Source organism: Perissodus microlepis, chromosome 5, assembly GCF_051167445.1.
Source record: "Perissodus microlepis isolate ML-2025 ecotype Zambia chromosome 5, ASM5116744v1, whole genome shotgun sequence".
NCBI classification, from domain to species: Eukaryota; Metazoa; Chordata; class Actinopteri; order Cichliformes; family Cichlidae; genus Perissodus; species Perissodus microlepis.
Window position 1 is genome coordinate 8,933,294 of NC_140465.1, and position 16,777 is coordinate 8,950,070.

Sequence of the window (16,777 nt, forward strand, 5' to 3'; positions counted from 1 at the left end):
GTCCTTTGAACAGATGAGATCAAAGTGGAGATGTTTGACCAAAACCAAACACAGGATATCAGCACAAACACCCCCATACCAACTGTCAAGCATGGTCATGGAGGGGTAATTATTTGAGCTTGCTTTGCCATAGTGAAAGCTTTCATGAAACTGCATCATGCAGCTGAACAATGATCCTAAACACACAAATCCACAACAGAATGCCTGAAAAAGAAAAGAATTGAGGTGTTCTTGTGGTTCAGCCAGACATCAGCCTGACTGAAACACTGTGCCAGGGCCTAAGAGAGCTGTGCATAAAGAAATGCTCGCAAACCTCAATGAACTTATGCAGGATTATAAAGAAGAGTGGTTCAAAATCGCTCCTCAGTGACAGGAAAGACTGAAAAAAGGTTATACAGAAAACAATTACTTAGGATTATTGCTTCTGCGTTATGGACTATACTTTTCACAGGATTGCAGAGTCCTGTGAAAACTTTCTTTTCCACATGACCGTGTGCACAGATGCACAGTGCTTATGCTTTAAACACCCTGAAATACTTATATCTTAGTTAAAGGTTGGTCAAAATTAGGCAACTTTAAATTTTTGCTTTATAAGTTTCACTTAATGCTAGAAGTGAAAATAAAGCTTAATGTAAAAAAGAAACACGTGTGAACCCTTTACAATGAAATATAAAGTAACATACAGATTCTTATACTCTTATTTAATTATCCTGCATGCTTGAAAGTGATAACAGAAACTGAACCACTGCAACCACATTGTTAACAACAAACAACACCAGTTCAAAGGCCCAGGTATGACTGAAACACATGACTGTAATTTGGTGTTCAGACTGAACTTTTACAGGTCAAACACACAGAGTGCATTTCATGTAGTGTCTGCCTACCCACTGGCTTTTATTTACATTGCAGTTTCTTTATCTTTCCCATGATGTCAGCTTACTTTGAGGGTGGAAACTTGTGAGACAAATTCCTTTCTAACACCACACGGGCCTGTTTATTATGCATGTGACTGCTGACTGCTGTTCGTAGCTGTACTGAAGAGCTCCTTTATAGCAAGTTGTCTGCAGGCTTCTTGTTATGTGTGGGTTGTCAGTGGCTGATTATTTTGATCTGGGCCTAGAGATTCCTGCTAGCTCTGAGTACTGCGTTTCAGCTTGCCTGTGCTAAACAAAAGACAAGCAGCCAGGAAATACACCAGCCAATCAGCAGCTGCCTTATATGCTGACAGCACATGGAGCCAGTCCTAGCGTAGCTTTTATCTGAACAGTTGAGTCGGACAGCTTGGAGAGCCGTGGCTGTGCTCTGAGCAGGGTGAGGGCTGACAGGGCTGTCCTCCATGTTTTAATAAGCATTGACATATCACACAGAGTATTTAGCCATGCATCCACAGAGGTAAGCCTTATTTTCATCTTTTTCCACATATACTACTTTGTCTATGAGGCACCAGATCTGTGCCTGAGTAATAATATAGGTTTGTCTGACAGAATGGGGGAGGGGAAGCATATTTGTCACTCACAGCACAGGAGTGGAGCCTGGAAGGAGAGCAATGCATGGTATAGTATAACAGACAGCCTCTGCTAGCTGGTTGGCTCAGTGGATATGCATAGTAGAGGGCCATAGGTCACATCCAAGGTCATTGTATGGTCTGACTAAGAAAACCTGCTTCCTTTTGTAAAGTTCAAAAGAGAAGTGACGTTCTGTGACTGTCCCTGGCCTTTGACAGGCCCAGTGAGAGAAACCAGGCAGGATGGGAGAGCAGTTCAGAGAGGAGATCCCAGAGGAATTAACAGATGGTAAACTGACAGCACAGCAAGTTTAATTTAGACCTCGAACAAGGATGAGAGCAAGGCAGCAGGGTACTGTTGTTAATTGTTTGCCAGACTAACACGGCAGGGAAGAACAGACTGTAAATGATAAAACTGTATTTTCATCCGGAACCCAGTTCACCCCAGAATGGGGAATGCAACCCCCCCCCAAAAACAAACAAACATGCTGTTAAAAAGCCTGTGAGCTGATGATCATTATTATAAAAATACAAATTATTTATTGAGTAAATATGCTGTAGCTGCTTATTTATCACGAGCTTGGAAAAACTGCCTGAGCTTAATGGTGTGCACTGCCTCCCAGTGTTGTTCTCTGCTGCTGAGTGTCAGCCATTTTAGAGAGCTTCCCCTTTCTGTCCCTCTGCTCCAAGCACACTGAGTATTTGTATGTAAGACAGAAGGAAAGAAGGGAAGGACTTCCTCTCAAAAGGCTCTGCACAGAAACCTCATCTCATCCAGAGAAGCTTTTGCAGCCTTTTTGAAGTCGACCAGGTTAGATTGAATTCTGTTTATGCATAATGGTGTTGGTGTTTTGTGTGCATGGAGCAGATAAACATTTTAAATTCAGTCAATGATTGTGTCATTTTTCTGTCGGTTTAGCAACATTATTTATATACCATGTAATATTATTGATAAGGATTATAATGGACAGAGCAAGTCAAATGTAACCAGTGGAGCTATGGCCTGGATATAATATGGTGTTTATAAATGTGCTTGACCAGGGTTCAGGAATGATTTGTAAGGACTGAAACAACAAAGTCAACACTCAGTTTGCTGTGAATGGTGTCTGGTAATGTGTTAAATCCCCCCCCCCCCCCCCCCCCCCCCCAATTCCACTACGCTTTTTTTCAGGATTTGTGCAGATACACTCATACCTACACATACAGCCTTTTTAGTTTGGTTTGTGCCTTTACAGAGTCCTTCCTCGCATTAAATAGATATAACACATTTTAAGGTATGGTTTTCCCACAGAAAACTGGTCATTTGCTTAGTAATTCTTAGTGACTTCTGTGCCTCGCTCATCACGCTTTCCTTTTTTACCAGGAGTATCCAAGAACGGTTTCCTAGTGTCAAACGCTTGAGCGTGTATCTGTTTTATCTCGTAGTTTGTATTTATGTTTTATGAGAACTGTGTTTGAATTGTGTATGCTATTTGTATCCATGTCTTTGAGGTACTTCATGTAAGGAAATAAATATATTTGGCTTAAAAAAAATGAATACCTCTGCTTTAACGGTCAGCTTACGTCACACTGTGTGCTCAGATTTTCAGGCAGGCAGTAGATGGAGGAAGGAGGCTATGCAGTCCATAGTGTCTAAAAGGCCTGTGACATTTTTCAGCCTCATCTTTGTGTCCACCTTTAGGGCCCTTGCTATATATCAGCATGCCGGGGCACATCATAAGCTGCATGTGGTCCTGTGCAGCAGATCTGACTGGTGCCGTGTGTACGTGCTATGTGTGCAGTGTGCACATTGGCCAAAGAGAGAGAGCGTGAGGGAGAAAGAGAGAGAGAGAGAGAGAGTGTCTTCAAAATGGACGCCATACACATATCCTGGCTGAGAGCACAGAGAGAAGGAATCTGATCCCCTCCTTGTCAAGCCCATAGGGCTGCATCTTACATGTCTGATAAAAGGAACAGAGCCAGAGTATGACTGGATGGAGTTTTAAGGCAGTGAGGGACTTGGTTTTCACGAGTGTTTTTGTGACAGCGAGGATCAGTCCTCTCTGCATTGCAGCATTGTGGTTGAGGAGAGCGGGGAGAAGAGAGCCTGTGTGGCACACCGAGCTGAGCACCCAATCAGGCACCTCCGTGTGGTGCTTGAGCCAATCGGCAGCTCGCAGCCGAGGTTAAAGATTGTCAATTGCAGGAGAGAGCAGCAGGGAGAGAAGGCCTTCTGGGAAACCTGGACCCATCTTTTCCCTCATCCCCCAACGTCCTCAATTGATAAAGATAAAGATTAAAGAATAGGCTGAAGAATCTGTATGTGAGTAAGGAAAAAAGGTATGCCGTTCATTTCCTACATTGAGGCATGATTGTTATGGCAGTGGTGGGTGTGGAAGGGGATGTGTCAGAAGGTTACAGAGTTACAATGTGCTGAACTGAACGTGCTGTGGTCTCTGATTTATAAAGGGATTTTGTCAGGATAGACAGCAGTGAGTTCCCTCCTGTCTCTCTTTCCCTTTGTGTGTTGTTGTATTTCCTGGCCTGGACAGGACATGGTGGTGCAGGGGTAAGCTGTCTAAGGCTGTCCAGAAAGGCTGGATGAGGAGGCCAGTAAAGCAGCTTCACTGCACTCTTATTTTTGTCTATAGATGTGCTGTATTTCTGGATGTCATTTCATCTTACTGTAGGGATTGAGGAGGTTGAAGGGTGTGGGGGTTGGGGAACAAGATAATCAAAATGGAAGCAGTATTCTAGCTGGATGAAAACAATACATTTAAAAGGTGTTTTTCCTCAAGTGTAAGGGAAATAAATATGGAAAAAACCTGGTTCATCTGAGCACAGAGGCCACTGCATCTGCTGTGGCGTCAGAGAAACCGTAATAACAAAAGAAACGACAACAGAGCACCTGTAAACCAAGGTGACTCAGATGAGAAAAAACCTGTTGGTTTGAGAGCACATTTTGGATTGCATTTGAATGTTCTTTTTCTCCAACAGAACTGTGGATGTGATTGTGCTTTCCACTACGATGCTCTGGCTGGTATTGGCTCGATTAATGAATATTACTTTTTGTTTAGACTATTTACATGCTGTTAACTTGTTGGATGTCAGGAAACGCAGACATTTCTTTCCTGTGTTTTCATATTTACTATTTATTAGGTCAGTAGAGAAAAGTGTCTAATACTAATAAATGGAGAATGGCAGCACACATTGTACTCATGTTGTCTCAGTATTGGTTAATTTTAACTTTCCTTGAGATCAAGATGTGGCCTTTGTTCTGAGCTGCTGGTATATTGGTTTGCTCTCTCATTTTGAGTCTTCTAGCTGCAAAACATTCACATAAATTGTTCGGACTATTACCAGTGGAGCATTTGTTTTCAGGTTTTGCAGTGTTGTGTTGTACTGTTGAAGTTTTGCTTACTCTATCTTCTAAAGTCAATCTTACCTTTTTTACCTTTGAAAATCAAAGGAATTATTTCTTGACATGACATAGACTTACTGCTGGATATCATTCACATCAAGTCTTTGAAACCTGTGGTACTTTAGCTCAGCTCCTTTCTTGAAATACTGAGACGCTTCTTCCCGACTATGTGACCCAACTCTCACCAGAAACCTGTTGTCATTTTTTCTCTAAAAGAACTTTTCTTCACTTTTCTGGATCACACAGGAGGTGATCCAGAAAGTTATATAATACGGTTAAGAAAACCTGACCACTTGCATACCTACTAATGAACCTCACAACTGGAAGTCATTAATAAGAGAGGTTATTTTGTATTCAGCAGTGAGCTTTATTAATTCTGGTCCTTTTTCTTACTTGCAATTTGGTTCAATCATAATTACACTAAGAAAGTAACGCTCCTCATGTGCACATGCACCATGTGGTGTCTTCCCCCCCCCCCCCCGAAACATTTAGAAAAATAACAATATGACATTTTCAACTGTCTGTTACATTTGACTGCACTACACATTTGAATACCTGTGGCGATGCTCTTTTCAGTTTGGAAGAAGAAGAAGAGGGAAAAACAGAAGAACAGGCTGTAACAGAAGAAATGGAGATCTCAACACGGTCCAAAGGTAAAAATAAAGTATGCAAGGTATTCAGATGGTAAAGCTCTCTTTCTCAACCTGCAGCGTTTCTATACTTTTTATGTGTAAAGTGATTTTGGTTTGGTTTATTACTATGAATTAGATGCACTAACTCACAGTTCACCTGTGGCAACCCCTTGCAAATAAGATTACATTTGAAAGAAGCTAATTTATTGGCGCCACTCAGTTGTGTGAGTTCAAGAAAAGATGGTTGTCATTTCTGATACTTTTTCCTGCTTTTAGAATCAATATGTCTGTTTGATCTCTGATTATTGTCTGCAGTTTCAGAGGCTGGTTCAACAGAAAGGGTGGCACCAAAAAGAAAGATGCCCAGTCCTTCTCAGTCATCCAACGGTCACTCCTCTGCTGAGACCTCACCGTGCCCAGTGAAAAAGAAGAAGAAACCAGGTGCTGTTAGCAGCAGCAAAGACCAGGTACCAGTCAGTTCACAGCTGAGGATTTTTTATAAATAAACTATATTTATAATAATAACACAGCAACAACTAGTTGATCATATTTTATAGTGACAGTAAAATTGATAAAAATATCAACAGTCCAAACTTTTTAAAGATACATTTATATAGTTAAAAGAAAATATATTTTGCTCTTATGTATTATCTTAATTAAAGGCTCATTTTTCACAGATAATTACAAAAATATTTTGTTTCTTATCTAGTGGCACTGATAATGTAAAAGGGTTTTAGGGGGTTTTGTTCAAATGTGTAATAATAGATGATCCAAAATATTTAGGAGAGAATCACATGTTACTAGAAAATATCAGCACTTCACTCTTTTGAATTTGTGCTTTTCAGTATATGGGATTAAATATCCTGCACTAGCCTGTATAGATATTGTATCATTACCAATCACCGGTGATTTTGCCAAAAGGTGTATTCAAGATGCCAGATTTATTTACTGCAAAGAGCAGTGGACATTGTCCCTTCTGAATGTGAAAGGCATGGACAAATCAGGCTACAGTATTCATTAAGTTTAAGTCAACTCAGACTTCAATAAGTTACACAGTTTTAATAGCACAAGATAATTCTTTTGTGATGTATTGTATCGTTGGGAAGTTTCTGATAGGGCTTATATAAGATTTAGAGGCCATGTCCAATATTTTTGATGTTTGTCTGTTAGTTTTGACCTGATTAATACTGTTAATGCCTGAGTATTATGTGAAAATGAAGTCTGTGCAGCTGTAATTTTAACAAATGCTTTTATAGTTGCCAGTATTTCAGTAAAATTCTCTACAATCTGTACTATAATAATTACATGATTACTTGTGGCTTATGATTTAGCTTGCATTGCCATGTGAACGCTTTTCTTGCTTTCTGCTCAAAGCAAATCACAAATTTACATTAAGATAAGATAAGACTTTATTGATCCCACAACGGGGAAGTTTTTGCATCACCTCAGCTCAGGTACAGATATCAGAAGGAAATACAAAAATAGAAATAAGTACAATCAGTGAAAAAAAATAAGATAATACACTATATACAATGGCAGCATACACAGTATGTGATTATGGATATGGTTGGAAATATGGAAGACATAAACTATATAGCTTGACATAACTATTGTACCACTATATTCCTATTTATAGACATGTACACACACACATGTACACACTAAATATACATATGTATAGATATACATACATATATACCTGCACATGTCCGTACACATGGAAGGTCCATTATGCATGAAGTGGTGACCGTGGATGTTCACAGTGTCCAGTGACTTATGACATCGTGATTGAGGAGTTATAGAGTCTAACTGCTGTTGGGATGAATGATCTGCGAAAGCGCTCCTTCCTGCAGCGAGGGTGTTTCAGTCTCTGACTAAAGGAGCTGCTCAGCCCACTCACATACTCATGCAGTGGGTGATGTGGGTTGTTCATGATGGATGTCAGCTTTACTAACATCCTCCTCTCGCCAACCACCTCCACAGACTCCAGGGGACATCCCAGCACGGAGCTAGACCTCCGCACCAGTTTGTCAATCCTGCTCCTGTCCCTGTCCATGCATCCACTCCCCCAGCAGGTCACTGCATAGAAAAGGGCAGATGCTACCACAGTGTCATAGAATGTCCTTAACAGAGTCCTGCAGACTCCGAAGGACCTCAGTCTCCTCAGCAGGTGGAGTCGACTCTGGCCCTTCTTATACAGGATGTCTGTATTTGTAGTCCAGTCCAGTTTATTGTTGAGGTGAACACCCAGGTACTTATAAGAGTCCACTATCTCAATGTCTTTCCCTTGGATGTTCACCGGTGTTGTAGGGGGTGACTTCCTCCTGAAGTCTATGATCATCTCCTTTGTCTTGCCGGCGTTGATTTGGAGTACGTTGGTCTCACACCAGCCAACAAAGTCACTGATGACCCCCCTGAATTCCTGATCATTCCCGTCTGATACGCATCCAATGATGGCTGTATCATCTGAGAACTTCTGTAGATGGCAATCGTCCGAATTATAACAGAAGTCTGAAGTGTAAAGGCTGAACAGGAAAGGTGAGAGAACCGTGCCCTGTGGTGCCCCCGTGCTGCAGATTACCACCTCGGACACAGTCATGGAGCCTCACATACTGTGGTCTGTTGGTAAGGTAGTCGATGGTCCATGCAGTCAGCTGTTTGCCTACTCCGGCTCCCTCCAGCTTCCCTCTCAGTAGTGCAGGTTGGATGGTGTTGAAAGCACTGGAGAAGTCAAAAAACATGATCCTCACAGTGCTCCCCGCCTGCTCTAGGTGAGAGAGGGATCGGTGTAACAGGTAGATGACAGCGTCATCCACCCCGATTCCAGAACGGTAGGCGAACTGCAGGGGGTCCATTACTGAGCCCACCAGTGGCCGAAGGTGGTGCAGGATGAGCCTTTCCATGGTCTTCATCAGATGAGAAGTCAAGGCAACAGGCCTCACACAGGAAGTCTTCCACAGTTCAGGAACCCTCTCCAGGCTCAGGCTTAGGTTGAAGATGGAGGAGGGTTAATGGAACCTGGGGGTGGGAGAGGTGATAAGTGGGCCATTGTCAAATCTGTTAAAAAACAGATTCAAGTTGTTAGCCCACCCCCGGCCAGCAGACACTGTGGCTCCTCCATTGTCCTGGAAGTGTCCAGAGATTTTTTCATGTTCCTCCAGACTTCTCTGACGTTTTTCTGTTGGAGTTGGTTTTCCGTCTTCCTCCTGAAGCACTCCTTGCCTTCTCGGATCTTGTATTTAAGATCCTTTTGGACTTTCTTAAGTTCCTCCTTGTCTCCCGACCAGAAAGCCCTCTTCTTCTTGTTCAGCAGGGCCTTCAGTTCTGGGGTGACCCACGGTTTATTGTTTGAGAAACACTGTATTTTCTTGGTAAGGCACAGTGTTCTCAAGACAGAAATTAATGTAGTCCGTGATGCAGTGGGTGAGGGCGTCGATGTCCTCACCCACTGCCTCACCGTGAGGCTTGCAGAGTTCCTGCCAGTCTGTGCATTCAAAACAGTCTCTTAGGGCCTCAGTGCGTTCCTCAGACCACACCCTTATCACCTTCTTCGTGGGGGAGTTCCTCTTCACCATAGGAGTGTAAGTGGGGTGGAGAAGGACCAGGTTGTGGTCTGAGTGGCCAAGCAAGGTGAGGGGTGATGCACTGTAAGCCTGCTTTGTGTTGGCAAACAATAGATCCAGGGTTTTGCTGTCCCTTGTATGGCAGTCAACATACTGGGAGAAGTTAGGGAGAGTGACAGATAGTGAGGCATGATTGAAGTCCCCAGAGTCCCCAGAGATAATATGATTGCATTAGATAAATGATTGGTGGTAAATCACTTTGCCCATTATGTTGTCCTTTGTAAATAATTAGTTATCCCCACAACCTTGATTCCCATTTAATCAAGATTGTCCACACTGTTTTCCCCTTTTATGTTATAAAACACAGACTGAAATCACGGAATGAAGCTACATTACCTAGAATAACTGGACTTGTAATTCTTTTATGGTAGACTCATAAAACAGCAGTCAGTGTGTAACAGAGTCAGTCTGTGTTTTGGATGGTAACTTCTGTGTGCTTTTTGTCAATGCTTTGCATGTCTGCTTGGCTTCTCTAATCTCTGGCCTGATTTTGATCTCCCCCAACTTTGTGTTTCTTTTGCCTGCATTCCAGTCAGAACTAAGACATGGTCCCTTTTACTATGTGAAGCAGCCAGCACTCACCACAGACCCTGTTGATGTTGTACCGCAGGACGGCAGGAATGACTTCTACTGCTGGTTGTGCCACCGCGAGGGCCAGGTGCTCTGCTGTGAGCTCTGCCCCAGGGTGTACCACGCCAAGTGTCTCAAACTACCAGCCGAGCCCGAGGGCGACTGGTTCTGTCCGGAGTGTGAGGTACTCACTCAGGAATGTGAAAAATATATTAGTGTTGTAAAGCGTAGGTTAATCCTGTACTTATATTGGCTTAATAAAATAAGACCAACCAGTAAGTATGGATTGTAGATGACAAAGATAGGTTGTCAGGCTTTCGTATGCTCAGTGCAGATATAACAAAAGTGTTTGTTTTCTCCTGGTGTCTTTTAGAAAATAACAGTTGCCGAGTGTATAGAGACTCAGAGCAAAGCCATGATGATGCTTACTATAGATCAGCTGTCTTACCTGCTAAAGTTTGCCCTGCAGAAGATGAAACAACCAGGTGTAAGTATTCTGTTACCCCTGTGTTTCCAGAAATTCGTGCTGCTAAAAAGTTTGAAGGCACAAATTTCTTTTTCATGTGTATGTTCACATGCAGTATATCACTGGGATTTTGGCATCTCCTCTTTGCTGACCAGTGGTGATTTTTAGACACCTTTTGCAGCCAAACGATAACTGTACTACCATCTGTCATATCAGATAATCTGCACATCCTGAGGTGCAACCTCCTCACAAACAGTCCAGCATGGTATAATATTGATTTGCATGTGCTAATAATTTCTAATAACACAACTAACAATCATTTGATAATGATGGGCCTGACATGGCTGGAAACCATGAAAGTAAATATCCTAGCTGGTGGTGAGGATACAGCTGCCCCTCTCACTCTCTTTCAGGATCATCCCCGCTTGTCATCTCGCTCCCCCCATGCAGCTTCCACGCAGAGAAAGACTTATAATTGGGTAATCAATTACACCACTAACAAGACCCCGTCATGATTTCTTCCTCCACTAGTATTCCTCCTTCTGTTTGAAGCGGCTTTTAGAACTTTTAGTAGTAGCATGGTGGTAGCATGTTGGTTTGTGGCAGAGGGGACAGGTGTTGAAAAATAAGCTTTAGGCTAAGGTGTAATAAATATTGAAAAAAAGCTAAGGTTTAGTTTAGTTTATTTAGCTTCACTCTCTTCTCTGTTTACATAATCCTAGACTGAACCATTCCAGAAACCCGTGTCTCTTGAACAGCATCCTGATTATGCAGAGTATATTTTTCATCCTATGGATCTCTGCACACTTGAGAAGGTAATACGTTGAGCAGTCGCGACGATTGGATAGTGTAAATGTGGAAAAGTTGAATCATTTGACATTTAAACATCATTTCTTTTTGTCACCACAGAATGTCAAAAAGAAAATGTATGGCTGCACAGAGGCCTTTTTGGCGGATGCAAAATGGATCTTGCACAATTGTATTATATACAACGGAGGTATGCTCCTCGATGTGTGAGCTGTATTACACTTATCTATAGTTATGGTATAATAAGTATAGTAATGCACACGATGCATGACTGTGTTAATAGCAGATAATTACACTTTCCTCAGATTAGCTGATATTAATGTGTTATTAGAGTGCATTTCCAGATTAGGACAATTAACAGTAATTCTGACTTATATAAAATAACAGTATAACTAAAAGATTTAAAAGCTTTTACGTAATTGTCCTTATTTCAGGCAACCACAAACTTACAACTACAGCTAAGGTGATAGTAAAAATCTGTGAACATGAGGTAAATATTACTTTACTTTTCATTATGGGTAACACTATGACATCTGAAACTTAATTTAGCCATCTTTAATTGTGCATTTATTTGTTTCGTTTTGTTTTCAGATGAATGAGATTGAAGTTTGCCCTGAGTGTTATTTATCTGCGTGCCAAAAGAGAGACAACTGGTTCTGTGAGCCTTGTGTAAGCTGAGTTACCTGAAGTTTCTGCTGATCATGCTATCAGAACCTACTCAAATGTACAAATCTTTAGAGTACAACTCTGTAGTTCCAGTGTTTTACTGTATGTCTGCAGAGTAACCCGCACCCTCTAGTGTGGGCCAAACTGAAAGGGTTTCCATTCTGGCCTGCTAAAGCTCTGCGGGACAAAGATGGGCAGGTGGATGCTCGTTTCTTTGGGCAGCACGACAGGTATCAGTCCTTTGCTCTTCAGTTACTTGGGCTTGGTGGCATATTACAGTCTTTGTGTTAAAACAAGAGACATATTATTGATCTTCTTCTTTCAGGGCCTGGGTTCCTTTAAACAATTGTTACCTCATGTCCAAGGAAATTCCTTTTTCTGTAAAGAAGACCAAAAGCATTTTCAACAGTGCCATGCAAGAGATGGAGGTTTATGTGGAGAATATGAGAAAGAAGTTTGGAGTGTTTAATTACGCCCCCTTCAGGACGCCGTACACGCCGGACAATAATTTTCAGATGCTCCTGGATCCCTCTAACCCCTCGTCAGGTCCCATCAAACCTGAGAAGCAAGAGAAGATCAAGCTGAGTTTTGATATGACCGCATCGCCTAAAATTGCATTGACCAGGACCTTGTTACCTGGGGCTGGGGTGGGAGGAAGCGCAGCAGGACGCCGGCTCCCTCTCACTGACATGCCTCGCTCACCCATGAGCACCAACTCCTCTGCTCATACAGGTTCAGATGGGGAACAAGAAACAACTGACAAGTCCCAGACAAAAGCATCAAACAGCCAGTTCAGTACAGGAGAGGAGTCCATGGACTGCACAGGTGTGTGAGTGCCACTCCAAGTCCTCCCCTGTATCAACTATGAGCAGTATGTTGCTAGCAGATGTGGTTATTCATATATTTATCAACTACTAAACCTGTAGTCACCTTTAAAATTAAATCTGTATATCTGCTGATATAAAGCAACTGTGATAACATAATTTAAAAACATATATATATATATATATATATGTAATAAGCATTGCATATATCTGTCTGCTTATATCTGCATTGTGTAGACAGTAGACCTTGTTTCAAAACAAATATCTATCGACAGTCTCACCAGCTCATCCTCGACCTGGTGGTGCAGGTGGTTCCTTGGACAGCCCCAAATCATTACCCTCTCAAGCTCCTGGCATCCCCAAGCAGGAGAAGACACCACAGACAGGAAGTATTCTGAACCTTAATCTAGGTGAATCCTTTATGCCTTTGTAACACAAACTACAACACACAATAATGTGTTTAAAAATGTCTCCCTCTATTTTAAAAACCACTTCTACCGCACACACTATGACTGTCAAGTAATAAGATCTTTCCTTATTGCTCATGTACATATGCACATTCTCTAGATCGAAGTAAAGCAGATATGGACCTAAAGGAGCTGAGTGAAACAGTTCAGCAGAAACAAGGAGCCACACCTGTCCTCACATCTCCAAAAAGACAAATCAAGAGCCGTTTCCAGCTGAACTTAGACAAAACCATTGAGAGTTGCAAGGCCCAGTTGGGTTAGTAGAGATACTACTGAGGCCAGTTTTGTAATTCCTTTGTGTTGATAATTTGTTACCAGTGTCATAATTGAAATATTAATTGGGTTTTGTTTGTTTTTGTCATTTTGGGACCTTCTTCATAGATATGTCCCAGGACACAGTTTATTGTGGTGTGACAGCCTCTTTCATTGCTTTGTAGGTATTGGTGAGATCTCTGTGGATGTGTACAAAGGTGTTGAACACAGTGACTCAGAAGAGACTGATAAATCTGACTCCAGTGACAGTGAGTATGGCAGCGATGAGGAGCAGAAGACCAAGAATGAACAAGACACAGCACCCAGTGAGGAGCCCCAGAAGGAAGCCACCAAAACTAATGTCAAAGACCAACCTTCCCCCAGCAATGAAGAGGAGGGTAGAGCTGATTTACTTGTAGCAACTGAATCAGCAGCTGGTGAAGCCAGTGTGACGGTGTCTGACGCTCAAACTAAAGAGAAAACGAGCAGTGAAGTAGAAAAAGAGAGCCCAGAGAAAAGCAAAGCACCTCGGGAATCACCTGTTCCCAGAGAAAAGTCTCAGGTGAAACAAGAGACAAAGCAGACTGTGCCAGTGGAGGACTCTGACTCAGAGAGGGAACTGGTTATTGATCTTGGAGAGGAGCAAGGTGGCAAGGAAAGGAAAAGGAGAAGAAAAGACAGCGCTACTGTTAAAGATTCAACTACTGGTAAAGTTGAAGATGACAGTTATACTTTCTCTGTGTGTCTGACTAGAAATTGTCTAACACTTCATGTTATAGTCCTTATTTTGTTTAAACCTTATCAACTTTGTATGGGCAAAATTGGCAAATAAGATATGATTTTTCCTGTAGGTAAAGCTTCTATAACGTCAACGCCCCCATCTCAAAACAGCACGGCACCTTCCACACCCTCTAGTGTTTCCATGCAGTCCCCTGTGGCCATTCCTGTCACTGTGGTCTCCTTCACTGCTCCTTCTCCTGCAACCATTAGCCTCGCGTCTGCATCCAGTGCCACTGCAACACCCCCCCCTTCCACGTCCACCTCGACCACACCGGCTTTGAAGAAACAGCGCCCTCTGCTGCCTAGAGAGACAGTGCCAGTGGTACAGAGGGCTGTAGTGTGGAATCCCACAGCTAAATTTCAGACCTCCTCTCAGAAATGGCACATGCAGAAGGTGCAACGTCAGCAGCAAAACCAGCAACCTGTGGCAACCACACAAATGCAGGCGTCATCTCCCAGGCAAGGCCAGACGCAAGTGCTAACCCAGACCCAGGCAGCTGCAAACGGCTCTACAGCAGTCTCCTCCTCTTCACAAAGCACACGCTATCAGACCAGACAGGCGGTGAAAGGTAAAAAACAAGCTTCACGGTATGCTAAACTAAGTATGACCTAAAACTGTGTGACTCAATACAAGTCAAGATTCCTTCATGTAAGAGTGGTTAGACAACGCACAGACCTAAAGAGCAAAATGAATTAGAATATTTCAATTTGATGGCTACAGTGAAAATGTTCTACTTGCATGTTTCACCATGTGAATAATAGTGTTTCTTATTCCAGCTGTTCAACAAAAAGACACCCTACTCAGCACGTCCACTTCAGCTGTCACGCTGGTTTCCAGTAGCCCAGCTTCCGTTGCCATGATGGCAGCGTCGAGTTTAGGCACGGCTGCTGCACCTTCACCAGTGGCAACAGACCTATATATCCCAACTGCCTCGGCAGATGTGGCGGCAGACATTGCCAAGTACACAAATAAAGTTAGTGCATATTTTCTTAGACAAGCAATTTGTTTTATGTTTTCACTGGAAACACTGCTGGTGTAGTAAAAATGCACGAGATACATTAGCCCTGGGCAACTTTAAAACTACATGTTAGCGACAGAACAACCTTTGTGTTATTAGTCTGGGTGAGAGGCAAAGTATATAATTTTTAATGACACATCCTCATAAAATTGTCTTCTTTCTTTCAGATAATGGATGCAATTAAAGGTACAATGAGTGAAATCTACAACGACCTTTCAAAAAATCCTTCAGGGAATACAGTAGCAGAGGTAGGTGGTTGCTCTCGGTTGCATATAGACTGAAAGCGATTCAGCTCATTTCCTTATCCTCGTATGCCTTTATCTTTTTCTTTTTTTTACAGATAAGAAGACTGAGGATTGAAATAGAGAAATTACAGTGGTTGCATCAGCAAGAGTTGTCTGAAATGAAGCACAACCTTGGTGTGAACTTTATCAGTCAGCTACTAACCATGCAGTCTTCTTTCCCCTCACACTGTACAATTAGTTCTACCCGTGTTTGGTCACGCTTGTGTTCTTCAATCTAGAGCTTACGATGGCAGAGATGCGGCAAAGTCTGGAGCAGGAGAGGGAGAGGTTGGTGAGCGAGGTGAAGAAACAGATGGAGCTGGAGAAGCAGCAGGCAGTGGATGAGACAAAGAAGAAACAGTGGTGTGCTAACTGCAGGAAAGAGGCCATCTTCTACTGCTGCTGGAATACCAGCTACTGTGATTACCCCTGTCAGCAAGCCCACTGGCCAGAACACATGAAGTCTTGCACTCAGTCAGGTAACAGCGCATGTCGTCACTAACATGCTGAGGATCATATTGACAAAAACAAAGACTGTATTTTCTTATGCTCTCCATTTGCATGCCTGTATAACCACCATTCATTTCTTAGTTGTAATTAGTTTGGGTTTTTTTTGTTTTATTTGTAGCCACGGCTCCACAGCAGGAACCTGAGGCCGAGCCTACAGCAGACCTCCCAAATAAAGGTTTAGGGCAGACTAGCGGTGGCCCAAACCCTCTCAGAGACACACCAGCCTCTGCGTCATCATCGGACAAAGACTGTGACATGGAAAAGAGCACTGACAGTGTTGCCGTCACTTTGTCATAACCACGCTTACCATACTTGAAAATGTAAATGTAAATTTTTTTCCTCCCACTACAATAATATGTCCATGTAATTCTGTTCAACAGCCTTTTCCAAATTGAAAGTGAAAAAAAATATCAAGTTATTTTTTATTTATATTATTTGTTTGCCTTTCGGGCGTCACATGGTTCCCCCACTGCAGAGTGGTGTAAAACACGACTGGCAGCAGAGTGCGGCAGTTTAAAAAATAGCTTACAGTGTATGTTCTTGCACTCTCTTGCTGGTCTTTATAGGCAGCTGCCAGTATAAAGAGCTTAAGAGCATGCTTGAGTGTCATAAAACATATCAGTGGTATATTGGACAACAGTTAAACCGTTTATGACTACAGAAATGTAACCCGTGTTAATGAACCACCTCAGTTGTAGATTAGAGGACTGCTGACAGAAGTGTCTGTAAATGACTTATTTTGTATTTTGTGTTAATTTATTTGTTATTCTATTGTTGCCTGTTGTATACTGCAAAAAAAGTAACAAATACACACATTTTAAACAAGCTGTTTTATATGATTACAAAAACAGTCTTACATTTGATCTTTTAGTTGTCTCTAAAGTTGAGGGGAACCTTAGGGTTTGGTTGAATGTAAATGTTATAAGACTGTAATAACAATGAAACAGCTGTGGCACATTTTAATATTTGAACA

At 42.2% G+C, this 16,777-nt stretch overlaps 1 protein-coding gene across 5 annotated transcripts; it reads left to right on the forward strand.

Moving 5' to 3' along the window:
* The first annotated feature begins 1,286 nt into the window (after positions 1 to 1,286).
* zmynd8 (zinc finger, MYND-type containing 8) lies at positions 1,287 to 16,629 on the forward strand. Of its 5 annotated transcripts, none has more exons than XM_084927680.1 (21): positions 1,287 to 1,392; positions 5,481 to 5,557; positions 5,852 to 6,003; positions 9,692 to 9,913; positions 10,103 to 10,216; positions 10,609 to 10,674; positions 10,918 to 11,010; positions 11,105 to 11,192; positions 11,437 to 11,492; positions 11,594 to 11,671; positions 11,783 to 11,898; positions 11,994 to 12,493; positions 12,768 to 12,902; positions 13,060 to 13,215; positions 13,397 to 13,918; positions 14,063 to 14,560; positions 14,769 to 14,965; positions 15,178 to 15,258; positions 15,351 to 15,429; positions 15,534 to 15,773; positions 15,923 to 16,629. In XM_084927680.1, exons 1-21 carry the CDS (start codon positions 1,379 to 1,381, stop codon positions 16,099 to 16,101), a joined length of 3,663 nt encoding a protein of 1,220 aa, XP_084783806.1. In that variant the 5' UTR covers positions 1,287 to 1,378; the 3' UTR covers positions 16,102 to 16,629. The 5 variants fall into 5 exon arrangements, with proteins under 5 accessions (XP_084783806.1, XP_084783811.1, XP_084783810.1 ...); XM_084927685.1 differs by having other exon boundaries at positions 9,770 to 9,913; XM_084927683.1 differs by lacking the exon at positions 1,287 to 1,392 and adding an exon at positions 2,195 to 2,315.
* The last annotated feature ends 148 nt before the right edge of the window (positions 16,630 to 16,777 follow it).

Excerpts from the sequence above, each read along its gene's own strand:
- zmynd8 (XM_084927680.1), top strand. Across the intron at positions 9,914-10,102 it reads GGTTCTGTCCGGAGTGTGAG|AAAATAACAGTTGCCGAGTG; the intron begins GTACTCACTCAG and ends GGTGTCTTTTAG. Across the intron at positions 13,919-14,062 it reads TGTTAAAGATTCAACTACTG|GTAAAGCTTCTATAACGTCA; the intron begins GTAAAGTTGAAG and ends TTTTTCCTGTAG.